Source organism: Heliangelus exortis, chromosome 9 (genome assembly GCF_036169615.1).
Source record: "Heliangelus exortis chromosome 9, bHelExo1.hap1, whole genome shotgun sequence".
In the NCBI taxonomy this organism is placed as follows: domain Eukaryota; kingdom Metazoa; phylum Chordata; class Aves; order Apodiformes; family Trochilidae; genus Heliangelus; species Heliangelus exortis.
In genome coordinates, this window is record NC_092430.1 from 8,537,808 (window position 1) to 8,565,077 (window position 27,270).

General features: G+C 45.5%; 2 protein-coding genes across 6 annotated transcripts in view; one reads left to right on the plus strand and one right to left on the minus strand.

Moving 5' to 3' along the window:
- Positions 1 to 139: 139 nt before the first annotated feature.
- Positions 140 to 3,706, minus strand: SLC35G2 (solute carrier family 35 member G2). The gene is made up of 2 exons (XM_071751975.1): positions 2,479 to 3,706; positions 140 to 1,788 (listed from the first exon to the last, which is right to left on the minus strand). Exon 2 carries the CDS (start codon positions 1,764 to 1,766, stop codon positions 531 to 533), a length of 1,236 nt encoding a protein of 411 aa, XP_071608076.1. The 5' UTR covers positions 1,767 to 1,788; positions 2,479 to 3,706; the 3' UTR covers positions 140 to 530.
- Positions 3,707 to 7,452: 3,746 nt separating this feature from the next.
- The window catches only part of STAG1 (STAG1 cohesin complex component), a 152,196-nt gene continuing 132,378 nt past the window's right edge, over positions 7,453 to 27,270 (plus strand). Inside the window, exons 1-2 of one of the 5 annotated variants that reach the window (XM_071751942.1) lie at positions 7,466 to 7,570; positions 12,303 to 12,537. The gene's annotated coding sequence lies outside the window, so the exon portion shown is untranslated. Of the gene's footprint in view, positions 7,571 to 10,392; positions 11,056 to 12,053; positions 12,538 to 27,270 lie in introns of those variants that run through there. The other 4 variants (XM_071751943.1, XM_071751944.1, XM_071751941.1 and 1 more) reach the window with 4 other exon arrangements.

Below are 27,270 nucleotides of genomic sequence, written 5' to 3' on the forward strand. Positions count from 1 at the left end.
GTTCTTTTATCTGCCAGGGACCTTACAGCTCCCAGAGACCTTTTCTTTCACAGCTCTGGCACAACTGGAGATCCAGTTTTCAGAGCTTTCTTCCCCCCCACAGGAGCTCTGGGCTTCCTGCACTAATTCAGACCAAAACTGAACCACAAAGCACAAAAATCTTTACTGACTTATCCTTTATACACACAGGAAAGGAAAGTTTCAATCACAGGAATGTGAGCATTGCTTCATTTAGAAGATTACAGCCAAAGCGTAAGAGGTGGTACAGAGGACATGAAGGCTGGTGACCACTTTAAATGGCTTTGCTGTTCCTTTTCCTACTTCCATGCTTTTCTGATGGGACAAAACATCAGTGGTTGTACACAGAACAAGTTCACTGGTCATGGATGTCTGGAAATGCCAACACTGCTACATCAGCTGTGAATTTAAACAGTAGAGAGGACCTGGCCACTATGCTACACCACCACAGAGCTGAAACACCATTCCTTTCACCTGGTCCCACAGACAGAATTGGAGGGCAAACCCAGGATTCATTTAATGGCAGAATCCACAATCTCCTGGTAATCTTGTCTTCCTAAACTCTTCCAGGATAGCTTATAACAAGCCAGGAAAAAAACACTAACCAAGATAACTGCTCCCCCAATGAGATCGTAAGCACCTGGGAAGATCCGCAACACGAGGAGCTGTAGGACCATGGCAATGACAACCTCCAGGTGCTGCACAGTGCTGACCAAAGCTGGGTGGAACTTGCTCAGGGCATAGTAGACCCCCAGGAAGGCTGCTGTGGAGCAGAGGCAGATGGCAAAGAGATAGCTCCAGGTTTCTCCATCCAGTGGGATGATGGGCTCTTGAATGAAGAACATGGTGGATGCTCCCCACACCGTTCCTGTCCAGCTGAAGGTGAACAGTGCTGTCCACATGCTGATGTTATCTTTGATTGATCTGTAGACTATCATGGAGAGAGCAGTGGTCAAACCTGCCATAACAGTCATGGTATAGCCAAAAGCTTCCTTCCAGGTGCTCAGCAAAGAGTTTTCCTCCTTAATGATGTTGGGGATCATGACCAGACAAACACCAAACACACTGCCAATTACAGTGATTATGTCTACATAAGCCATGCCTTCATCTAGCAGTAAAAAAGCCAAAATGGCACTGAACACTGTGGTGGTAGCCCTCCACATAATGGTACCATTGCTGGGGGGCACGATGGAGAAGGAGGTGTAAGCACAGGTGATAGAGATAACATTGCAGACCCCATAGAAGAAGAGCCGGAGTCTGTAGCCCTTGGGGCCAAAGGGAGGCTCATGGTAGTGACACACCACAGCTATGGACAGCACCTGTAAGACTGAACGGATGAAAATTAACTCCAGGGATGGCACTTTGGATCGATCAGAAATTAATCTTGTAATCAGAGCCACGCAGCCATGAGCCACGGCAGATCCAAAAAGGACGACCCACGTTTTCCTCGACTGCAGGAGATTTCCTTCAGAAAAATGCTGGGATTGTCCCATCTTGTCAGGTTTTGGCAGTTGCACTGGCTGAAACTTGGTGTCTGTTGTGCCAAAAAAGCTCCTTTCTCTCTTTGTCCCATCATTCAGTAGTCTTTTCTTAGGATTATCCTCCAGAAATACTCCTGTATCTTTATTACCATCATCATATCCCTCTTCTCCTGGCTGGGGATAATGAGAAGTATATTTCACTGTTACCATGTTGGGATGAATTTTCACTCGCTTTTTGACTGGATATTTTGGGGAAGATGCATCCATTTCCTCAGAGAAATGTCTGGGTCTTAAAAGAAAAATGTAGACGCCCTGTTACCATTTTTTTAATACATAGCACGGGACTCATTAGGATGTAAATGCTGCTGATGTCTACAAGCCATTTTAATCAATCAAATCTAAGCACAAGGAGATTGTTCTTGGTTCTGCTGAGTTACTGCTAAACACCTCTGGTAGCCAGGCCCTTCGGATCTGGTTAAAAGCCAGCCTTAAAACTTCACTCCAGTCCTGACATCTATTCTCCCTGTTATGACAAAGTGCTTGCACTGAGCTTTTTGGACACTAAAACACCCTGCGATTATGAATTATACTTTTTGTTAATTGCTTGTAACAAGATTACAGAAGAAATGTGGCTGGAGGAGACGATCACGGTGTTGCTGAGCTGCCAGAGCCCCCCAGGGAAACAGGAGGGTCCCTGTGCCAGTCTGCAGAGCGAGCCTGTGAACAAACTGCATTCGTTCTCAATGCTCGGCAGCATTACAAACCCCTCCTTCTTTTCACATCATTTCCAGTGATTGTCCCATGGGGACAGGGGACCAGGGCAGTGTGACTCAGGCATGGTGATGTCCTTGAAATGACTTTGTTTCTGCACAGCCCTCCACCACCTGCACAAAGAGCCCATCCAAACAAGGGGGCAGCAGAAGAAACAACCTCCCCCACCTTCTCTTCGCCCCAGCAAATGAACCCCTGCAGATCTTACCTGTGATGGAGAGATTTAATCCCGAGCCTGAAGGGGAAAACACCTCTTGGTCATCTACATCCTTCTCTGGTTATCTAAACAGGAACAGGAGGTGCTCTTAGAGAGTGGGTAGGAAAGGTTACAATAATCTCAGCACAGAAAGCAGTACCCAAGGGTGGCGTGGAACATGGGGTTTGTTCTTCACAGCTGCAAATTCCAGCAGCACTGACATGCCTGTGAGGCCATGCTCTTCAGGAACCAGAAGCCTTTGCCCAACATGAAAAAAACCAGCACCACAACCCCAAAAAACTTGAGATGGAGAGAGAGCAATCAGTGTCATCTTGCCACAACCACTCCTCAGCCATTTCTCAGTACTGATGGAACTAATCTAAGATGATGAGGCCAATCTCTTTTCAGTGGTGCCCAGTAATAGGACAAGGAAAAATGGGTTGAAGCTAGAACCCAGGAAATTCCACCTCAATATGAGGAGAAAGTTCTTCAGTGTGAGGGAGCCCTGGCCCAGGCTGCCCAGCGAGGTTGTGGAATCTCCTTCTCTGGAGACTTTCCAAACCCACCTGGATGTGTTCCTGTGTGGCCTGCCCTGGGTGACCCTGCTCTGGCAGGAGGGTTGGACCCAATGATCTCCAGGGGTCCCTCCCAACTCCTGACATTCTGTGATTCTACGAAGAGGTGCTGGTTTGGTGAGCATGAAGTTCCTACAGCTTAACATCAAGAACACGCACCATCCCACTCCTGCTCTCCCACCTCTCCAGTGCTGCAGAGGAGAAGGTGCCCAGGAGGGCCCATCTTCCCAATGCCATCACCCATCCCCAGGAGCCCAGCCCTGCCAGCAGTTTGCCCAGGAAGGACAGGGACCAATCCATGTCCACAGGGACCACCGAAGCTCCACAGCAGGTCCTAAAGTGCCACAACACATCTGAGTGGACACTTGTGCTGGGCAGCACGATGGCAGTTTGTCAGGGAGACCAAAGGCGATTGTGAGTTATCTCTGTGTTCAGAGAAATAGTTTCAAAACAGTGTGGTCATGTTCAGCCTTGGCATTTCCTCCATCTGTAACCCAGCCATGCACTGCCTGCTCTCGTGGCAAACACAAGTTGGGCAAAAAGAGTGGGACATTCTTCCCTTTTCCTCACAGGGCAAGTGTTGATGGAACCCCCCTGCTGCATCCAAGGGAGGCTGAACCCGAGCTCCTGTGGGCTGAGTGACTCCCTGGAGAGAGGGATGGATGGATGGATGGATGGATGGATGGATGGATGGATGGGTGTGGGAAGCCCAGCCCAGGAGGCACCAGTTTGGACCCCAAATGAGCAAGGTGTCCTCCTTGGGACACCACCTCACCCCTGAGGTGGCAGAGCAACCCTGGGATACCTCGGTGAAGCAGGGATCAGATGGTGAAGCAGGGATCTGAGGATGAGAAACACCTCTGTCTGCACAGCAGTCTCGCTCTCCTCCTGCTCACCCTCTTCTCAGCAGAGCTCGGCTGAAAACACAAAGCGTACCCTGCATGCCAGTGCTACTGGAGAAGTGCTCCAGAGAGCTATCACCCCCCTGAACAGCTCCAGAGCCTGGAGAATGAGCAGCTGAGTAAATTTGCCCCAGAGAGTAAATTGGAAAGGCAAGAGCTGGGGATGAGCTGCAGCACCAAACAACCCAGCAAATGCTTAGAAACACCTCCCCAGAACCTCCCCCCCCCATCTTACCACCTGCTGCTTACACTTTTCTTTCACAGAAGTTGTTGATTTTAGATTCTTTTAATATGCAAATGCAAAGCGCACTGAATGAGCCCGGGAAGGCAGTCATTTTCACAATCACAGCTTTTCTTACCCAGCGTTTTCCTTGAGTGATCATCTTAGAATTACTGAGATGATCTTGACTTAAGGCACAATATATGGATGAGGATTGAAACAAGTGGCAGGAAAAAAGGGACAAAAGGTGCCCAGCAGGCAGTGTTATTACAGTGGCAGTGGCTCCAGCCTGTGTATACCCACTCGATTTAATGAAGAAACAGCAGACTATGTGAGGCAACTCGGTCCAGGAAAGCAAACCCCAAACCATCAGCATACAATAGTAACTTTCTGCTTCCCAAGTTCAGATTACATTTCTTTCCAACAAATGCAGAAGGTACAGAAAAGAGAGAAAAGGCAGTTGCAAATTCAGCACCAGGCCTGCATAATGGGCTCGGGAGATCTCCCTGGCGAAAAACAATAGCTCGGGAGCTCAAAATGGCTGTCCTACCCGGCCAGCCCTGCCTTCCCTCCAGGGTTCCCCAGCACTAGGAACGCAAAAAGCTGGGAGGCTGGAAAGTGGAATGGCAAACACCTGAGAAATGGGAATGGCAGGAGATGAGAGGTGACAAAGAACACGGCAACCAAAATGTAATTTTCTCTATGAAATGCTGAGTGCATGACAAATGTTATGCCGGCTCCCACACAGTACATCCATTTGTACTCTCTGGTGACCTTGTTTTCCTTAACCAGTGAGAATTTCAAGGGAAAGGGAGATCAGTGCGCATCCCAAACACATTCTGTTAGTTCCAGGCACAATTTAACACGATGCACAGCCTGTGCAGGAAACTTGCTGCTTCTCTTTCTGATAGCACCTTTGTAGAGATCACAGAAAGTTTTTATTTTCCTTCTTACCTGGGATGATGTTTTATTTGCATTTTCTGCAAAGAACATTATTTTGAATTAGCCTAACTGAAAGACTGAAAATTAAGTGCTAGGTGAAATTCCAGCTCGTGGGAACCACCGACTGCCAAAATGTGACACCCTGTTTTCCCACAGGTGAGCAAATAATCACGACTCAATGAATCTCATAAATCAGTAACAGAAGAAACACCATTATCTCTTTTGAAATAAATAAACACGCCCCTGCTCTCCCCCAAAATCACTACACAGTCGTTAACTACAGTCATTGCTGATTACCAAGGTAGGAACTTGGCACTTTACAGAGGGCAGGGACTGAGCCTGAGGAATTCAGGTTTTGAGGTCTGACTAGTGATTCTGACCACGTTTTCAAAAAACTCGCAGGAAAACACTCCTTTTTGCCAGATTGGTGAAAACCCCTCAGCCAGCCGATGTGTTATTTACAAACACTGTGCAGCCATGGCAGCTGCAGCTCCTTGGAAGCAGCTCAGGAGCAGTTGGTGCCTGTCCCGTGCTCTGGAAGGAGTTCCATGTGTTGAGCACAGACTAACCATTTCCCCTGCATATTGTAGGTACAAAAACCCCACTCCATCGCTACAAAGCCTTGCAGCTGCCTGCCCTTCTGCCCCTTTCACCCAGAGCTTCCCTGCGCAGCCCACCGGCCTCCCACAAGGTAGGGGTTCCTCTTTTGATTCCTCACCATGTGCAGGAAAACCTCCTAAACTCCTCGTTCACCACTTGCTCCATAAAACACCGTAATCCTGCTGGAGATTCTTCAGTGCTGGGTTGTTCAGGCAACCGAATGGACCAAGGGATTGACAGGCATGTGATGTCTGACTCCAGTATAACATGAGGTGGGCCATAGGGGAAGATAAGGAGCAGAGCAGGCAAATAAATGCTGGATCACTGAAACTATATGAATAAGATGCACGCTGGAAAACCGGAGTACCTTTATCTTTGTAGCCAGATGGTCTGAATCTATCAATCAATTTTATTAAAAAACACATGCAGGTAACCTCAAGCCTTTATTAAAATTTGATGAATGGCACTTAAGGAAATGAAATCCAATTATACGAAAGGAGTTTCCAGCACTTAAACACAAAAGCAAACATTACACACAAACCAACAAACCGGTCTCCCATGATTTTCAAATTAACCAAGTCACATCCAGCAGCACTTCCCGAGGGAAGAGCAAGCACACCCTCCACAGAATTCAAATATAAACCTAAGCCTATGCCCCACAAATTGTTGGGCGCATTCCGGATAATACTTTGCTACACAAAAGGCAACCCGTGCTGGCTCGCTAAAGCGAGTGATTTCAAAGGGACGACTGGTGACACCTTTTACACCCCTTGCCTTAGCCAACCTCTCCTCTTGCTGTACAAAGGCTCCCGACGCGTCCCGTTCCCTGAAAACACTGCTCCAAATTCCGCAAGCAGGTCTGCTGCAACCCTCACCTCAGCAACACTTGCACGCAATGATTTTTTGGAAGCACTTTGCCTGCAAACTTCCCTTTCCAAAACCCCTGAACCGAGCAAGCCCTTCAGACGGGAATTCCGGGCAAGGGCGGGGATGGGGAAGGAGAACGCAACACCTCAGCACAGACCCCACAGCACCGACAGCAGACGTGAGGAAGCCCCGAGGTCGGTCAGACCTCCAGGCACCAAGCAGCCCCGGCCCGGGGGAGGGGGGGTTGAGGTGGTGCTGCCGCCGCTGGGCCTCGTCCCCGGGCAAGTCCCCGCCGCTGCTCCCCGCACTTACCCATAGCGGGAAGGTCCCGACGTCTCTCAGCCTACCGGCCGCATCACCGCGCCCCTGGCCGTTCCGATGCCCGGTCAGGGAGCGCGGGCAGCGGCAGCTGCTGCACTACAGCAGCTGTGAAGTCGCTGGGCCCGTTACCCGGGGCCGCCACACAGAGCTGGGGCCACCCTCCCGTAGAGCCCGGGGCCGCCCCGCCCCGCCCCTCCCGCCTTCTGTCGCGACAGAGGCGCGTGGCTGCCGCTGCCCCGTCACCCGGCAACGCCCTCCCCTCGACCCCTCCCCGCTGGCGTCCCCATTCCCCCTTCTCCCCCTGTCGCACTCCTCGCGCATGCGCCACGTTTTCGCGCGAAAGACGTTTGCGGCGCCCGCGTGCCGCCGGGCGGGGCCGCCCCGACTGCCCCCCCTTCTTCCCCGCGCGGCGGCAGGCGGACGGGCACTGCCGGCGGGCGGGCGGTAGGGGGCGCTGCGGTCCCGGCGCGCGGCGGCGGCTGCGCCGTCGGCGGTCGGAAATGCCGCCAGGTGGCGGTTTAGGATCGCGGCCCCGGTGAGCGCGGCCCCCTCAGCGCCGCCGCCGCCGCCCCGGCCCCGGCCCGCGCCCGCCCGGACCCCGCGCGCCAGCCGCCTCCCAGGCTCCCGGGGCGCCGCCCGGCCCGGCCCGGCCCGGCCCGGCCCGGCGCGGGCAAGAGGTGAGCGGGGCGCGGGTGTAGGGAGGGAGGGCGCTGAGGCGCCGATCCAAGATGGAGGCGCGAGGGGCGGGGGCAGCGGGGCCGGGGCCGCTCGCTCGCTCGGTCTCCGCGGCGGCCGGGCCGGGAGCGGGCGCTGCCCGTGCGAGGAGAGAGGAGAAGGGGAGGGGAGGGAAGAGGAGGCGGCGCGGGGCGGGGCGGCTCCTGTCGGAGCAACGGGTCCCCCGGGCGCGGCGCTCTTCGCCGCCATCTCATTGTCCCCGCCGGGACTGCCGGGGGCGCCGGGCCGGGCTGGGCGGCCTCCCCCGCGGCCGGGCCTGCGCCCCGCTCCGGGCGGCGGCGGCAGCGCGGCCCAGGGCGGCGGCGGCGGCGGGGGATGCTCGGGCGGAGCGAGGGAGGCGCTTCCGCCGCGCGGGTCTCGGCGGCGGCGGCCCCCGGGAGGCGGCGGCGGGGCCGGGGTCGCGGGGAGGGAAAGTTGCGGGAGCCGCCGGGCTGCCCGGTTCGGCCCGGCCCAGCCTGAGCCGCCCCGCCAGCTGGGGCGGGCCCGGTCCCGGGGAGGGCGATGGGAGCGCCCGGGCCGCCCCCGCGCCGCTGGCGCCTGGCGGGCGTCCAGGGCGGGCAGGGGCTGGGGGGAAATGTGGGGCCGGGACCCCCGGCCCGCGGCTCCTGTTGCTCCTCCCCGAGTTATCGGTGCGGTGGACCCGGGTCGAGGGGCAGGGGGCCCGGCCAGGGCCGAGAGGCCCCCTCTGGTAGTGCGGGGCGGGCAGACCCCGCCGTGCCGTCCCAGGGGGGGCGTTGGGGGGGGCTGGCGGGATTCTTTGGGGTGCCGGGAGCGGGGACTGCGGGGCGCAGGCGATGCCCTCTAAAGGAGTGCCGGGCTGGGAAGCGCAGGAGGTCCCCGCTGGGTCCTAAGGTTTCTGGCAGCCACAACAGGAAGGGATGTGCCTAGGAGGAGGAATCCTGCGCTGGTGACTGGCCGGCACTGGGAAGTGCTGGGCAACCGCGCTGGGCTCTCCCCGTGTGCCCGGGCTTGGAGTAGGAGCCGTGGTGGCCAGGGAGATAGGAGGTAGAGGATGTAATACCCATAGAGCGACTGAAAGGGATGTGACCTCCAATATCGGTGTCAAAAAACAGAGTTTCTGGTAAAACAGTGTGAGGCTAATTAAACTGAGTTGCTTTATAAGTCTTGATGGTTTCATTTGCATCTCACACAATTTTGTAGTACTTGCAGATCAGTAGAGTTAGTCTAGTAATGGTGTTAATTAAGTTGTTGAGGAATAGAAATTCTTCTCTAGCTCAGGGCACTGACAAAACTCTTCTTGAATTGTACCATGGGTTGGTGTGATGGGTGACAGTAATGTCTGGTTTCAGGCATCTTGGAGCTTGCTGAACTTGGCCATGTCGTTATCCTAGTGAAAGGGGTGGTATGGGAGAAAGATTAGTCCAGGTTGTCTGGATGCAAAGCAGTTTTGTCCAGTGAGGTTTAGTTCATCTGCAGATAACAAGGTCAATCCATGAGCATTCCTATAGTGCAGTCCATCAATCCACAAAGAAATTTCTGGACTCCAAGACAGTGTATGCTTTGTTGAGAGGTGTCCTGACTGCAGGAAGTTCTTGCTTTGTGGAACTAGAGGCCAGTTTATTCTTCCTGACTCAATTGCAATGAGTTTTTGATGGCCTTCCTGGAAAAGAACCTGGGGTGGGTTTCTGAAATGGCAAGCCAACCCGTGGTGCAGCAGGATTTCCTGGTGAGCAGAGGTGGAGGGTCTAACTCAATGGTGTGATGAATCAGAGAGGATGTTGTTTTTACTGGCTGCAAAACACAGAGCCTGGAGTTGAAAGTCTTGATTGCTACTGCTCTTGGGCTCACGTGTGGATTCACAGAAGGAGTAGTGGAAAATGGTGCTTTTCTGAAGCTGAGTGAGCAGTGGTGCCAACTGTGGAGGTTCACAGCATCTCCTCTACCATCCTGGTGTCCAAGGACCAGAGCACGTGGCTGGCTGTTGACAGCTTGGGGTTTTTGCTGGTTCCTAACATTTTACAAATAGGCTGGAGTGACAGAGTCACCGTGGGAGATGGCATTTATGGCCAGACTTCCACACATGATGTGGTGTGAGGGCAGCTGAAGTCCTGACATTGCAGCTTTGTGACTGGGGTCTCCAAGCTGTTCAGCTGCTGGCTCTGTACACAGCCTGCCCTTTGTATCCTGTCAGCGCTCGTGTGACACCTTCTGAACCTGCAGTGCACCTTGTGGTACTTGAGAGGGTTTATGTCCACACTAAATATGTGGATGCTTTGTCCAAAATATTTACGGTTTTCAGAAATTTGATAAGTAAATTATTTTTAATCTGAGAGAACGCTTTCCTAAAGAAGAATATATACCTCAAGTTTGCCCTGGTGACTTTGGATTCTCTCTTTTCTTTCCCTTTGTTGGGAAGATTTACGTGGCTAAACATTGGCCTTTTAAATATCACTGTGGTAGATAAGTGAACCTGTAGCAGCTCAAGGGCACAGTGGGATAGAAATGCTTAATTGTGATGACTTTCTAAGGCAAGTAATTTCTTGTGATAAAAATATCCTAACACCTGTATATTACTTTCTGTTAGAACATACAAAAGGCTCAAACACCCTCCTGAAAATATGGAAGTGCTAGTTCTGCAGTTAACACAAGCCAGAGTGAAAGCAGCCAGCTTGTCTTTTCATCCACTGAAGTTGTGTAGGAACTGTAAAGTTTAAATTTGGATGTCATGCTACAGAACGGGTGGTTGGCTTTGGAGAGATCTGGTCCTTCCCATGCTGCCCCTTGGAGTGCCCCAGTGTGACTCTGGAGTCAAACCCAGAAGGTGACACTGGAGTCTGGTGCCAAGATAAGGATGAGCCTTACCTGAATCTGACAACATGCTGGTTGGATTTGAAATATCAACCCAAGTCTGTGGGAGACTTCAGGCTTTTAAAAAATTTTGGCATTTTACTTGTGGTCACTCCAGTTTATCTCGTGGAACTCTCCCATTGCACATTACCATCTGCTTGCAGTGCTTGCTCCTTTGGCTAAAAACAGAAGGGAGCATTGGTTCATAATTGGTTTCCTTTCATAGAAGAGAAAGAAATCCCACAAAATCTGAGTTCCCCTCCAGATAATTTTGTCATTTCTGTCCAGAATGCCTAGAGATATGCTTTGTTTTGAGCAACTTTTTGCTTTTCCAATCTGATTTCATTTTGCTGATTTGTGTGTTGCATGTGTGATCAGATTAGGAAGACATTTCTTGGTTCCTCTAGAAAACAGAGAGAACATTATTGTGACCTCTGTTGCAGCTTTTCATCTGAAAATACACTTCCAGAAGAAAATGTTGTTTTGGGAAGGTCCACAGAAATTTTTTTTAAGGTAAACACCACCTTCAGCTGCCTGAAGAGAAGGAGCAGCAGGCGGAATCTTCCCCCTAGTTCTGATTTTGTAGCTACTTGCTCATTTCTGAGGTGTCCTGTTGAAGGTATGAGTGAAGGCAACAGTTTCACCACCTGAAAATGTGTGTGTGTCAATCCTGAGAGCACCCAGTACCCAGGTCCTCTTGCTGATGTGAGAAGGAACCACACTACTGGGTCTGATAGTTTTGCAGCTTTTCTTTGCATCTCTGCAGGCATTTTAGTGTTTTGGAAAGTGCTCTTTAATAAGAAGTGTCCTTGAGATAGGAGGGTGCCTTGGTATTGTCATGGAGCCCAGGCTGCACTGTGTGTATCCTGTGCTGAACTGTAGATTCAACATAAACTTGGTGAATTTGGTAACTGCTTTCATCTTACACAGTCTCAAAGCCACCTTATTTTGCAGGAAGATGCTCATGTATGAGGAATGCCATATTTGACTGGTGCAAATACAAACTTTTTGCCTCCCCTCTCTGAATAGTTACCCAGACTGCCAAGTGCTCGCTGCAGGTCCTGCCCTGGAGGGTTTGTAGATTCGGTCTCAGGATAAGTAAAGAGGAGTGTGCTGTGCAGCATTGTTGGGCTGGACAGCCTCTCAGCCACGTTGCCAGCACTATTAGACACAAGAGCTTGATGTGGGAGAGTTCTCTGAGTTTCCACTCCAAGAATAATTCATTGCAGAATTAAGAGCAAGTTGTTGAATTCTTAAGCCTGTCCTCCCTCAACTGAAAGATCAATGATCCCAAAACTCATGTTTTACTAGAAAGCCCATTAGGCAGTGTCCAGCCAACTGTGCTCCTTGCTGTGCAGGGGCTCACCTGCACATGCTCTTTATTCTATAAATAAATCTAATGATTCTGTTTTCTGAAAGTCTCTGTGCAGCAGACTCATGTTACATGGGCAAGTGAGCTGAATGAAACCAGCATCAACAGATTGTTCAGCTCATAGAGAAAAAGTATTTCTTTGTAAATTTACATAGGAATAGATCGACCTGTGTGTCAGAAATGTTTCTAAATATCAGATATTTTTGTAAAATAAAAAAAAGGAAAACAGTCTTGGATTAATATATCTATATGTATACACTAGAGGATGGCATGTGGCAGTGTGTTTTGAAACAAATCAGATGACAAGCTGAGATTCTGTTTGCTCTCCCCTACGTGAGGGTTTCTCCTTTTAATGGTTAGAATCCCTGAGGACCAGGAAGATACCAATGTGTTAGTGTTTATAAATGGAAAATAAAACTTCATTTGCAAATGGGTAATGAATTCCATCTTAGCTGAGTGATAAATATACCAGTTTTGCATTGTTGTTTTCTTAGGTCTCTTTATTGGGACCGCAAGAACTTGTTTCTGCGAGCAGAATTGCATGAGATGGTTGAGCTGGTCTGCCACAGCTGAGAGGGGAATCTTTCTCTCCAGTTTTTCACTTGCCTCATGCTGCTGCTGGCTTGACCTTCCCTTGAACAAGTTGAATTCCCTCCCTGTCAAAGGCCACCTTCTGGTGAGGGCTGCTGTCAGGCCATCCCAGTGGAGTGCTGCTGGAGGTGATTCAAGGTCAGTGGAAAGAATGTTTTGGGGAGAAATTTTCTGGTGCTGAAGAGCTTTCCTTCTTCAGGTGGGGGAGTGGGAGTGACTCAGCTGTGTGTGTTCTTCTTGAGTGTCAGTGTTCAGGCTGGAGACCATCTTCAGGTGTGTAAAGTTGGGATTCCTTTGAGTAACTCTCTTCTTACTGAGTTCCCTCTGCCAACTCTGTCTCTGGAGCCTGTGTTAGTTCTTCCATTTTGTGTGGCTGCTCTTACCATGAGCAGGTTGGTGTCATCAGCAAAACATCAGCATTCACCTCTTTTTCCAGATCTAAGAAGGTCTCAAACAGTTTGGGCTCCAGCTCATATTCCTGTGGGACTTCACTGGTAGCCTTACTCCATTGTCAGAAAGGAGCATTTGTTTTGCTCTTCATTTTCTCTCCTTCAACCAGATAACCTGTCCGTGCAAACCTTTCATTGCCATGGCAGCTCAGTTTCTTCAAGAGCCTTTTGTGAAGACTCTTGTTAATTGTCACTTGGAAATTCAAGCAGGTTTTATCAAGCAAAGTCCGTCGGTGTGTGGTTAAGGGAGATGTTCTAGAGAACTCCTGTAGGTTTGTAGAACTTCTTTCCTCTGGAAAAGTGGAGTTCATTTCCTTGCCCAAATGCTGTCTTCTATTTAGCTGTCTACTGATCTGCCTTCTAGAATAGTTTCTGCCAGGTTAGGCTCACTAGGTTGTAACATCACACAGTGTTAGGTGTGATGAGAGTAAACACAATTATAAATTGTGCTCCAGAATGAACACTGCTTCAAGCAGTAGAATTTTTTGAAGGCCGTTCTCTTTTGATTCACTCCTAAGTGGTTTCTTTGCTGTGCCTTATTTTTCACGTAGCCATACTTCAGCAGGACACTGCTTAGGGGAGAGGAATTAAGAATCTATCTTCTAATGAACGATTTTTTTCAAGTGGGAACTTGTGTATTTTGGGATCTCTGTTTTTCTGAGTTCAGTGAAAAATGGTCCAGGGACTGACATTGGTAGTGGGAAAAGGATGGAGAAAGATAAGCGCACAAAATGCAGCCATGTAAGGCCCGCTTCTGTTAGATACTGAGCTTTAAACAAAGCCCAAACAAAACAACAGGGTTGCAGTGATACTGTGAAACAAATAATGCCGTGTGGGGACTGCAAGTCAGCACTACAGAGATCACCCTTGCTTACAGAGCTGAAGCTCAAGGGTCTAACATTTGTGTTCTGCCATACCTAACGCTCCCAGAGTGAGGGTGTGAGAGAACAGCTGCCAAGCCTCCTGAAAGACTGCAACAATTCCACCGCTCTGCCCTTCTAGGTACAATTCATCGTTTGTTCATACTTTATCTCCTTTCTATTCCAGAGTTCTGGTGGTTTGCTTCACCTCTCAGGCTTTTTCTGTTTTCGCAGCAGCTGGGTGTTCTACTTATATTTACAGAAATTAAATAAAATTTGCCTACAATGTGTCCTTTCTTATCTCTCTAAAAAGGGTTGGTGTAGTGGGTCAGGAGAGATGGCATAATTTCTGGGGGTTTGTATGTCTCTTGTCTTCTATAGTAACAGGAGTGATTATTATTTTTTTTTTTTAATGTATTGTTTCAGTAAGCTCCATTTGGAAGTTTTTTCTCTGCCAGAGTGATAAGGTGGAGTTGAATTTAATTCATATTTCAAAATGTCATGGGGAATTTTGAACACTAATTAATATGCTGTTGTACAAGACATTGGATGTGCTCATAACCTGAAGAAGAAGAGACACACAGAATGCTGTATTATTTTGTTAGTAAAAGTTAGTCAAGGTTCAGCTATAACTGATGCTACTGGCACTGCCAGAGAAGGAATGGGAGTGAAATGCCCCACATCTGGCATTTTTCTTAAAGATGTATTTCAGTATCGTACTTTTAGACTTGTTTTTTTCCCCAAAACAGCCCAGAGAAGCTCCTTGTCTTTTGCCTTGCAAAGGCAAGTTTTTACAGGGCTCTGGATCTGTTGGTGTGTGTGACTATGGAGTGTTGGTGTCTGATTGTCCCCTTTAAATGCTTCCTGCCTGAGGTGGCCACTGTTGTGAATTTCTTGTCTGGGTTGCAATGTTTGTTCATGTCATAACCAGTGATGCTGGTAAAGCAAATTTTCTCCACTGCTCAATTTTCTCCCTCACTACACTGTGCTTCTCTGATTTTCCATGATGCTGTTGACTTAGAGGATATTGGTGCTGAGGAAGAAAGTTGAGAGGGAAAAGAGGAGTGTGGATCCCACGTGGGGGCAGGGGAGGAATGGTCAGTTGTAGCTGTTGGTATTTCCCAGCCACTTCGTTTTCTCACAGCAAATGCACTGTTACAAAGCCACTAAAGCTTACTGGTGTATTTTTAAAACTCTGGGATTACTTTGAGGCTCCAGCCAGGACTTCATCCATGAGGAGCACCCTGCATTTTCCTTGTCATTCACAGCATCATCCGTAGCCTTCTCCCGGAACCTGGGGAATAACCCTTTTGTATCTTCTGGCCTGTACATTTTTGGCAGACAGTTCCTATGTTGTCTCTCCTTCAAACAGCTTCCCTGACCTAAATCTTGCTTTGATAACACCCACATCTCAGAGTTTAACTGCTGGATCTGCCTCTGTCCCGAAGGCAATGTGTTGCTGCTTTGTAAGTCATGTTTGCATTCAAGCTTGAGTCAAAAGGTAAAGCCTCTGTGCCACTAAGTGCAAATTAGCTACTGCTAATATGCTTTGTGTGTCAGGCTCTTTGAGGGGTGCCTCAAAAGAATTCTGTGTCTCTCAGGTTAGTTTAAGAACCATTCTGTTTTTCGAATGTTGCTGGCAGAGTTCCCTGAAATAGAGGATTAAGCTGAGAGGACAAAAAGCTGTGGTAAAGAAACAGAAGAATATTTTGGTAGAACATTAGAAATATTATGAATGTTGTCTTACATTCATTAGACTTTCCTCTTTATCAGTAAAGACCAAAACTTCAAGACACAGAGCATCCTTGTATTTTAGTTGTAAGTTCAGGCAGTTAGGGTCTTACTTGCTGGGATTTTTTTAATCCTGAAGGGTAACTTTAGTTATGACATTGTTCTGAATGGCTCAGATGAGCATGCCTGTGGTTGAGATGGGTATTGTTAGGCAGTTGTTTAAGCCTCTGATGAAAAAATCGTTCATCAGGCTGGAAATTCCTGTAGCAGAGCTTTAGCTGCAGATTGGTTACTTTTGGAGTGTTCCAACAGAAATTATTCAAATTAATTCTTGAATACAAAATTAAGGCGCTTGTTTTTTTTTTTTTTTTTCTTTTTTTTTTTCTTTTTTTTTTTTTTTTTTTTTTTTTTCTTTTTTTTTTTTTTTTCTTTATGGCTGTGGTAAATGTGCATTTTTTTCTAACTGTTTCAGTGAGAAGCTCAGCTACTGAGTCTTTCTGCTTTAGGGTAAAGACTTGTATTTGACCTGTGCTGTGGATTTAGTGTTGATAGCTGGAAGTTGTTACTTTAAAACGAAAATAAATAAAAGAAATCCACATAGCTTGACGAGTTGATTAAGTGTCTGCAAAACAGTAAATGGCATCTTGGGAAGGGACTATGAGCACTCAGCAGATCTTGTGTAAGGAACAGATTGCATGTGCCACTATGAGAGAATCCTACACTCAGTCCTTCCAGCTTTGTCAAGAAGGGCAGGAGCTTGACAGACATCAGTCTGTTACTGGGTGAAAACAAGACAGTCCTCCTGTCTTAGGCAGGACTTCCAGGGTTTGAAAACTGGACTTTATGTGGTCCTGCTGCTGCTGCAGGGCGGGTCTTCCCCACTGGGTATCTTTTGAGCTATGTTCATGTTTCCCCCAACGCCTGCAAATTGCTACAAACTCAAAAAATGTTTTTCCTAACTTGGTCTAGGAGACAACATTTGTTTTGGCTGAAGTCTTCCTAAGCAACTTTTTAACGGACACCAGCACGGGAAAATTTGTAAAACTATCAGGACAGAATGGCTTTGTGCTTGGGCAGTTTAAAATGTCATAGTGATGACATAGAATATGGAGTAAAAGAACAACCTAAACCACTTTTAACCCTGCCAAAAGCTAACTGATGATGTCGAGATCTCACTGGTGGAGCAAAAATGCCTCTAATACCTTTTTACCCCCTTAATTCTATATATCCTGCTCATATGTGATGTGAAAAATTGAGACCACCCTGCTTCCTCCATATTCTCTTCCTTATAATCTTTTTTTCTCACTGTCCAGCTCATAAGAATTTTCCTGTATTACCAACACAGAATAAGCCTTGCAGTATGTTTCCTTGAAGACCACTGCCCAAAATGTTCAGGTGGTTGGTTAACAGTTTCACCTAAGATCTGCTTTGCAGCCTTCTCACACCTGGCTTTCAAGCAGAAGTATGCTATAATTTTGTTCTAGGATTCTTTTCCTTTAGAAACAGCAGGTTATTTTTTAAAAATTGCAAAGCCAGTATCTTTTATACATCTTCATCGTCTAACTTGGATGTGTTGTTTTGTTAAGAGCATGTATTATAAAGATTTTTACTATTGAAATTTTATTTGATGATATAACTGATGTTGGGGAGACTACTGAAGTGTGTTTGTATCTAATTTCATTCTAATTTTTCCAGTTTTTTCTTGTGTGAATTGTTGGAATCCCTAGCCACATAACTCTAAATTCAAATTCATGTTGCTTTAACAGCCTCTAAGGGATATTAAAGCTGTAGTATTCAGAGATCTCTATCCAGCCTTGTCTTTTACTCTAACAATGAATTTTTGTAGTAGAATGGTTATTTATTTACTTTTGCTTTTGTGGTTTTGCCTGGGCTGTCTTTGTTCCTGGAAGACTACTGAACAAAAAAAAAAAAAAAAAAAAAAAAGGATTAAGAGAGACCTTGAGTTAATCTCCGTCTTGAGGAAAGATCATTTACAATATTCTTGACAGGTGCTTGTCTAATCTTTTAATTGCTGGAAATCCCACTGTGTTTCTCAAGCAGCTTGTTCAAGGGCTTTATATTTTTACTGCTTGTTTTTTTCTAGTATTTAAGTGCAACAATTTGCAGTAAGCTTTGATTTGGCCATGTCCAGCTGTTTTTGATGTACCTGGACGTATTTGATCTACCACTTTTCCCCCTTGGTATCTCCTCCAACACAAACTGTGCATCTTCATATTCCACTTCTTCCAGAGTTTCCTCACAGAGTTTCCTTGTCTCCTGATCCAGCTCACTGCTTTGTAGACTTTTGCTTCTCAGCTCATGTCTGGAAGCCTGGAATGCCAAACTGGGCCCCCCACTGTGGTGCTGGAGATGTGCTGGTGCTCCGTGCCTTGCTCTCTGGTTACTTAAAGGAGCTCTTCCCCGGGCTCCTTTGCTCTACTCTCCCCCTTTTCTTTGTCATTCCTGTCAGGCTTTGCAAGCCATCCCAGCCTTGGAGGTTCTGCCTGGGCTGATCTTGGTTGTGTGATGAAGATTCACTGGTGGTTCCTGTCACTCAGAGGCTTGTCTCTCCTTCTCACAAACCAAAAAGCAGGATGGCAATCTGCAGGGGAAACTGTTGTCATTAGGGAAACATTTCTGTTTGCCCCTTGGTACAAACAGCTCGCCCTGTGTCATTAGCAAGAGGTACAAAATAAACGTTTTATTAGTTTCTTGGCTGATGATACTTGATCAAAAGGAGCTGTGGCTTTCCTGCTCTTGTCTAGGAGAACAAGGACTTCCCTTTTTGATGCTGGTGCCTGATGCAGTTGTCTGTGTTGTCATTTGATTAGCTGCAGTCTTCAATATTCATGAAGAGCAGTGAAGAAAGAGGCTGCCTTGTTTGTTCAGTGTCAAGCTGCTGAAAGCATTCGTGGAACATGGGTTCCTCTATGTCCTTTGATTTCAAATGCTGGTTTTCTTCATGTCACTATAAAATGGAACAAATCTTCATGCCTACATCTGACAGTACAGAAAGAGGATTTGCTTTTTCTTCATAAAAGTATAATAGCAACTTTTAGAGAAATAAAAAAGCTGGAAAGAAAAAATTTAAATTGCATGCTAAAAAAGTGGAAAAGGGATACAAAGGGATACATTTAACGTGAATGTGTCCTGTGGCTTTTCAGTCTTCCTCTAAAACTTGTCTCTTCCAGCGCAGACTATTTTCAGCTTTTGCTGCTTTTAGACTGAAGGGTATGCTTTTATACCAAGTAGAGATGGTTTAAACCTTGAAACCAGTCTTATAGTTAGGACTTAGAAACATTTATTCATTTACTGTTCAGATCCTGACTTCTTCAAATTAGCAGGATTTGTTTCTTCTCAGGATCTTCACCGAATAACCTCAGGCATAGATCTGGATTGGTACTATACTATTTATAGTGCATGATGATTTGAAATTTGAATTTCATTCCTTGTTTATTTATTTTGGACCTGTCTTGCTGTGGTTTACAAACTTAAGTTTCTTGGGTCAGGTGAATTGCAGTGCAACTGGCTGGTGTTTTCTAGGCATGACTGAATTATCTTCATTTAGTAGCTTTATATTGCTAAGCATCCCTAATCTTTTAGCGCATTTTTTGTTCTCAATTAGTGTTTTCCCCTTTTTTGTGACAATCACTGCCATCACCTTTGCTGCTCTGGTGTCACCCCCAAGTGTCTGTTTTTGAGTGATTAGCCTCTGCTTTCTCCACCCTTGTGCCTGCCTTCTCTGCCACCACTTTGGCTCTTGCTTGCAGCACTGCCTGGCAGGGAACAAGTGCTCTGTACAGCTCTGGGAATAAAGTAAGGGATGTTGTATGTTTCACTTAGCAGTTACAATGCTGTCTGTGTTTGCCATACCATCAGTAGCTGCTAAGTTCGTACTGGTTTTTGTTTGTTTGTTTATTTTCTGGGTTTTTTTTTTTTGTTGTTGTTGATTAACCCGTTGAAAGAATTTGAAATTTGTTAGCAGTTGGTTTGTCATCAGATGAATAAGTCTGACTAGTGAAATGATGAAGAGGGCAATGAACAACACTTCCTTTCCTCCTGTCTGGCCCCATCTGTGAAGCTACAGCCCCCCAGCACTGTCATATGTGTTTGCTGTGCTGCTTGTCTGGTGGTGGTTGCTAGTCAAGGTGTGCTGGAAGACAGGTGTCCCTGCAGGGTAGAGTAGTTTGTGGTCTAATGTGTAATAATTGTGACACTGATGTTGGTTTGGGGTTGGAGGAGGAGTTGGCATTTTGATTTTATAGTTGTGTGGCAACCACCTTTCTTGCTGTGGCTCTCAACCTAGTGGAGCAGGCTTTGTTCTGTAATTGGGCATTTTCCTGGGTGTAACAGGGCACAGGAGCACAGCATTTCTCAAGGAGCCCAGCTAGTTCTCTAAGAACGTGGATTTCTTCCCTTTCATTTTGATTGAGAGACCATCAGTACTTTAGTCTTCAAATCTACCACCCAGAGAAACTCATATCCTCTGTGATTATATCACTTTTCTTAATATATTGCCTTCTTTAATAGGCTGGGAAGAACCTAATCATCAATATTTCTTGCTTTCCCTTTTAACAGCTCTCAAATATCCAGGAGACAGAGAGAGAAAAAAAAAAGCCAACTGCTCTCTGGTTTCTCAAGAGTTTGACACTGTGCATAAGATGCTTGAAATGTGTAGCTCTTTCTTATCAAAACTAAAGGAAGAAATGTAAGAAGAAGAAACACTGTAACAGATCAGAACAGCAGCCAGTTGGAAGGGGAACTGTAAAGGCTAAACGTGGAGTATAACAGCTCAAAGCAGAATTTCTTGCTTCTGACAGCAAAGAACTAGATGGTTTAGTGTTAGAATCTCACCAGCTAGCTGACAAAGTGATTTACCTTTCAATTCCTCTGCTGTGGTTAGGAATTGTCTTTTTGACCCTAAGGATTCGTTTTTCCCTGTAACCTGGGGGCTCTTCTCAGAATGAGATCTCAGATTTTCAGTGTGCATTTAAAACCTACCCTGGGCTTGTAATGACAATTGTTTGTTGATTTCAGGAAACCACTTCATATTTGCAAGTCAAATTTTACTACTATGCTCATTGTTTTCTCTTCCATTTCCCTGTGAAGCTTAATTTTATCCAAATCTTCATCAGTCTGGGCATTTGGAAGCAGATGAGAAATGAAATTGTGCTTTAGAGAACAATCAATAATAAACACGCTTTTGAATGTTCACATTTAAAAGAAAAGAATTGTCCAAACCCTTCCTATTAAAAGTGACACTGTACAATGTGTTCAGGTTCCCATTTTTTTAGTGAATTAGGATCTCATTCTGTTTTCTTTTTTCCTCCTTTGGCAAATGATCTGATACCTTGTTCTCCCAGACCATTCTTCTGGTGTTTGAGTAAGGTCAACAGCTCCTCAAAATGAAAACCATTTTCCAAGTGCGGCTGCCAAATTGCATTTTCATGCTCAAGAAGTATCTTCTGTCTTCAAAGAAAATGTGGATACTCCTGCTACAGAAATGTTAGTTGCTCCATTTTTGCACTAACTGATGTCAAGATGTCCCTCCTTTGAGGAATAATTGAAAACCCATGGAAGAGGCTTTGGTACCCAGTGGTAAGGAACTCTAGAAGCTTTTCTTCCATTTTCTTTTTTTTTTAGCTGAAAATACAGATTTTCTCAGCATTGCTCTCAGGATGCTGGTGAGATGTTGTTAGCTTCAGTGTGGGGAATTTTGACATGACTAAAAACTGGCTTGCTTTGCATTCTTTTATTTTGTCCAATATATTTAAAACTAGAAAATGGCTGTATTGACAGCTGTTAATTTCTGAATAAAGTGTGGGCACAGAAATGGTGAAGAGCTCCCTCAATTCTGACTGCAAAGGAAGATCCAAGGCTTGGGAGTTGTCAGTGGTGTTGGGCTTCACTATCTGTTCACTCAGAGGGCTGGTGTTAAAACAGCCTTTTATAAAAAATGCTGCAGGAGCCCCAAGTTCTGTCAGGTAGAAACAGGCCTTTGGAAATAGTGAATTTTGATCAACTAATACTTCTGTGGTGCCAGCCTCTACCTGCTGCAGGTGAAGGAGGATTTCAGTCCTACTGCAGGAGCATGGCAACTTAATTGCATGAGTTGAATGTGAACTGCATACTCCATAAGCTCTTCTAGGAGAGTTTTTCTTGACTGAGTATCTAGTTGCTGGATTTATACTATGAGTTGTGTTGTTGTGAAGGAGTCTGTGTGGTTCTGTAACCCAGCACAGGTGGAAGATTTCGATGGCAGCCCTGTGGGTGGGGGTCTGAATCCATTTTATGTCAGAGCTGTGTGCTAGATATGTCATCACCTCGAAGTATGAAGTCTGTAGGAAAACTGTAGTAGTGGGTACGAGTGGAATGAATGCAGTCATATAAATTAGCAGTTACCCCATTGAAGAAGGGAGATGATGTATTACACTTGTATTTCCTGTCAGGTCTGATAAGGATACTCCTGTCCTTTTGAGGTTAAGTCCTTCTTACAACTTGGTTTTTGAATGATGCCTCTGAAAATGGAAAGTTTGAGACAAATACCAACTTCACACTTCATTTTTTACTGAAAATGTGTGAACAGGAAAAAAAAAAAAAAAAAAAAAACAGTCATAGAAAAAGGTCAATGTAAGCAAGGGTGGGATTTTTGCAACATGTATCAGATGGGGAAATACTTGTAAATTCTCTGGGAGCTCTGTGTTCAGGACCTCTTGTACTTAGGAAGGATATGCTATTTTCAATAAGTATATTTTAAAACATTATACACCTGCATACAGTGAAGTCCAGGGTTCAGCCTTCAGGTAGGATGGTGCCTTCCATAGGAAACAGACAGGGGATTTCAGTTCCTGGAAATGAACAGTGAGCCTAAAGGGTTTAGTTGAAAAAGGTCACCCGTTCCATTTTCTGTCCTTAGCAGTCGTAAGACCAGGTGTATGTATGTTCCAGATAAAGCAATGTAAAAATCATGATGGATATTGCTCTAAAATTCTTTTGAGTCACATGTTTGTTTGTTGCCTCCTCCAACCAGGTGTGGGATGGCCAGTTGGCAATTCTTACTCCTGTATTTTGCTTTGGAAGTGTCTGGAGGCTTGAGTTAGGCTGAGAATGTGTTTTGCTAGATTTTACTCAGGCGTGTTAAAGCACACACCATGGTACTGGGGAGTCAAGGTGTGATGAGATAGGAGAACATGGTAGTAAGAGCAGAACAGGCCAGAGTTAAAGAAGAGGTGAGTTTGCTCTTTCTTGCATGTCATGGGCTGAGAATCAATAAGATCAATGTTAGACTTGAAATGTGTAATTAATGATGAAAAGAACCACTAACAACTTGTACTGTATTGAACATGAACTGTATAATGGAGTAGGGGGTGAGCTCAGCCATGTTAAAACAGGAGAACCTGTCACATCTATAATATTAAAAAACTGTCTTTAGCAGTAGAAAACTCCAGTGGTACTCAATAATTTGCAGTATTTGGCATAAAAAAAAAAAATCTGAAGGAGCTAGTTAAGGGTATTGAAATGGCTGCAATAAAATCAGAATATTGAAGATTTATAAAAGCTCTAGGCAGTAATTAGGGATGCTATTTTAATATATAAAATTAATTATGCTTAGGCAGAGAAAATTCCTGCTGGAGCTCACAAGGGAAAGTGTAAAAGGAAAAATCTGCTTTTAAATTCTTGTTATTGTCTCTCTGTTGGATTTAGTTAAATAAGAAACATGCAACTTGACTGTCTTCTTCCTGTACAGGGTATAATTTGGGATATTCCCATGTCCTTTCTAAAACTGGAGAAGATAGTCCTTTGCGTGTTTATCTAAATTTATACTTCAATTGATAGGGAATTGAAAATGACATGATTTTTTTTGTCTGCTCTGTATTTTTGAGATTTAGACCATGGATGATATAACAGCTTTTCTGCTCAATAAAGCAGCTTCCTCATTTTTAGGTGGTGAAAGATTTTTGGCACCCTGTTGTCAAGCTTTTCCTTGCTGTAGCTGTCAGGCTGCTGCTGCTCCTCAGACAGTGGCAGCTCCCTGAAGGAAACAAAGAGAAGCTCTGTTGATAGCAGCTGGCTTGGGATGTCCCTTTGGTGGTGGAATGGCTGAACCAATTGGTGGCAGAGGACCCCAGCTACCTCTCCATCAGCCTTTGGATGAGCTTAAAGGGTGGTCAAGAGCTGCTGGGAGTGGAAGAAAGCTCTCTGGCAAAAAGTTCTCCAGTTTCATTAATTCCTCCCAGAGATCACCAGAACCTGTAGTAGGTTATTCTGAGTATTGAGTTAAATCTTCTCACTTGGATTTGGATTTGTCAGTTGGATTTGGTAAGGAAGAGTGAGGCCTTTCTGTTTGCTGGCAGCTTCTTGCTTTAACCACTTCCCACCAGTGGCAATCAGGACTTCTTCACTTTCTGTTCAAATATTAGTGTTCTTTCTCTAACACCTGGTTTTGCCCTTGTAGTTTGGACCGTGGCAGTAGGGTGGAGTGAGGGAGTCTCAGCAGGTTTGATAGTGAAGACCAAGGCCCTTTTGAGATTAGGGAACGTGTGAAGGCTCAGGGGGGAACTGGGCTTGTTGATGAATTACCTTTGTAGTAGCATCATGGACTACTAATGCCCACCATTACCTTTTTCCAAGAATAATAGATACTTTAGGATATATATCGAATTCTGAGCTGTCCTGGCTCACTGTTGACATAAAGGGTCTTCCCTGAATGGAATCTGAGACACACCCTCATTTTTTGAAGCCTAAAGTAGAATTAATGCCTTATTTGTCATAGAAATACTGCAAATGTCTTAATTATCTCTTGGTTCCTCTCAATTTTTATCCTTACTGCATCTCCTCAAGAAGAGTTTCTGAACAATAAGGCTGTTGCTTAGCTGGCTTTTCCTCAAATTGAAAGGAAAATGCCTTTTCTGGTTACGTACAGCTGTACAAGTGCTTGACCACTGAACTAAGGGGAACTAAATCCCCTTTCAGAACTACGTTCATGCTCTCCTCAGCATTTCTCTTAGCAGCACTCTAATCAATACAGTACTCTGTGATGTCTCAGGATAGATTCAGTATTAGATAGAAAATGAGTCTGGATGTGTGGGAAGTTATTCCCTGGAAAGCATCGGTGCCATTTATTCATTCAGGAGACAAAACTGCCTTGCCTCTGCCCCAGGAAGCTGCATCCCATTCTGTGCCCTTAGAGTCATTTGTTAAGCTGTCTGCTCCTCATGTTATCAGAGAAACCATTAATAGCTTCCTCTTCTCTGAAAGGATGGTTTCTGAAAAGCCACTTATCAGTCGAAGTTTTATTTAAACAGCAAAATGACTCTGAATGTCCTGTTTATAGATGATCAGCTTGGAAGGTGACTGGGATTCAGCCTGGGTGCAGTGTGATGGCTCCAGGTGTCCTCTGCGGGTGCAACTCACCCTTGAGGACTGCCAAAAGAACTCTGGTCCTCTCTGAGAGGAACAGCATTTTCAGATAGTAACTTCATGGCTTTTTCCTTTACCATGAGGCCCAGAGTCAGAGGGGGCAGTGTCATCAGTGGGTTTGACTGTGGCTTCCTCAGCATCTCCCTGTGGGTATGTGGGGCTAGACATGGCCAAGGAAATTGCACTTAATGGGTGGAAAAATATTTCAAGACATGTTCGTGGCTTTAGCTGTGTTTGCAGTAGGTGTTTTAATTAAATTAAATGTATTTTGAATTCTAATCAACTGAGATAGTGAAATGTTTTTTAGTTTTAAACCCTTTGAAATGACATACTCTGTTTCATAACCTAAGAAATAAACATTCATAGCATAAGAAATAAAGGCTAACAACTTGTAAGGACAAAGTGCTGAGCATTATATCCTGTGCTACTAAAGCTCTTTGATATTTTTATTATTATTTCTAATTTTTTTAGAAGAACCTTGAATTCTGGGAGATTTTTGAAACAAGCCTTTGAAGGAAGAGACATGTATTTGGAAGCAGAGAAACCAGTTCTTTAATATAATTCTTCAGTGTACATTAATCTGTGTGTATTCCAAATACTTTTAAGGTAGCAAAGGAACATAAAGATTTTTGGCAAATACATGCTGCTTAGATAGAAACCCAAGAATTTTAACTGTTTTCTGGGGAATTTCTTGGCTTTTCTTGGTCGACATAATTTATATCCACACAGGCATTTTGATGTCACCTCTTAAAGACTGATGGTTTTTAGTTTGGTTTTCTAAGGCATTGTGTTTCTGCAAATGTTACAGTGGCTGCTGTCCTGGCAGAACAGGAGGATGTGCCAGTGGAATAAGCAACAAATTTGGAATGCTTTTGTATTGTTAATATTTGGTCTTGTTTTTAAGCCAAGCAGAGTTCAGATTGTGTATGGTACAACCTGACATGGATTTTAAGTGCTGCATGGTTTTTTTAAACTGATTTCAATCAAATTTGGAGGACAGGGGACAAATGCCTGCAGTTTTTGTGAAGGTAGGTAGCTGGCTCATGTTACTTGGTTAATATCAATCCTCTTTCCCATCCCTCCCCTACCTACACAGACTCTTCTAAGGAAAAGCAGCAGCAGGATTTCAATGCCTGTAAAATGGTGGATAATTCATGCAGAGTTATATATAGTGCAGTAATCCCTTCAGAACCAGGCTGCATTGTTTCCCCAACTCGTGAAATTGCTGGAGAAGACAAACATGAGGAAAGCATAAGCACCCAGCAGTCTCAGCTGGACAAACAATGGAGCATTTAGCAATGGATTTGGGATTGCAGCAAAGACACTTGATCTGGGGTTACTGAAAACAGAAGTAATGACTTTATTTTAGAAGAAAATCATGAGTATGATTTCATACAGGGCAATTACATTTGCAGGAAAGAGAGCAGAAGGAACAGAAAAATACATCAGAACCTTCTGTGCAGTCCCTCTGAAGCAGTTGATCATATCCAGGATCTCACTTGATGGCTACTGATGTCTTCTTGCAAATTCATTTTTTTAAAGCAGGTTTGTGCCTGACTGTTGCAAAGCCACATAATCCACTTTCTGCACTGGCAGAGAGGAATCACTGCACACAAGAGCAAAGTACTGGTAGTACTGTTAGATGGGATTTTCTTGTCTGGGCGAGGAGTGGGTCTCACTGTTTACTCTTTTGGAGTAGTTGTTCCTGTAGTTCCCTAAGGAAAAGGGGTTGGTGCACTCAACCATGTCACCCTTGGGCAGCAAGTGGTTGCAGGATGGGAACACACATTGATCAGTGTGGCAGGGAATAAGGTTTTATTCTACTTTGTGCATATTGTGTAAAATTTTATGGATTAATAGTTCCCTTTTAATTTAAGAAGTGCTTGCTTTGTGTTAAGAATTACTTGTTGAAATATTTTGGCAACTTACTGGGGACAGTGATCCATTTACTGAGAAAGCCCCAACACTCTCAGTTGCTCCTTACAGGGGATGTTTTCCTACCCCTTCACCAGCTTTGTTGCCCTTCTTTGGACTTGCTCCAACACCTCAATGTCCTTTTTGCATTGAGCTGCCCAGAACTGAACACAGTACTCAAGGTGGGGCCTCCCCAGTGCTGAGTACAGGGGCAGGAGTACTTCCCGAGTCCTGCTGGTCACACAATTTCTGATACAAGCCAGGAAGCCATTGGCCTTCTTGGCCACCTGGACACATTGCTGGCTCATATTCACCTGACTGTCAGTCAAGGTCCTTTTCTGCCAGGCAGCTTTCCAGCCACTCTTCTCCAAGCTTGTAGCATTGCCTGGGGTTGTTGTGACCAAAATGCAGGACCTGACACTTGGCCTTACTGAATTTCATACAGTTGGTCTCAGCCCAATGATCCAGTCTGTCCAGGTCCTTCTGTAAAGCCTTTC

Bases quoted from the DNA above. Each gene is read 5' to 3' on its own strand.
- SLC35G2 (XM_071751975.1), bottom strand. From the start codon at position 1,766: ATGGATGCATCTTCCCCAAAATATCCAGTCAAAAAGCGAGTGAAAATT.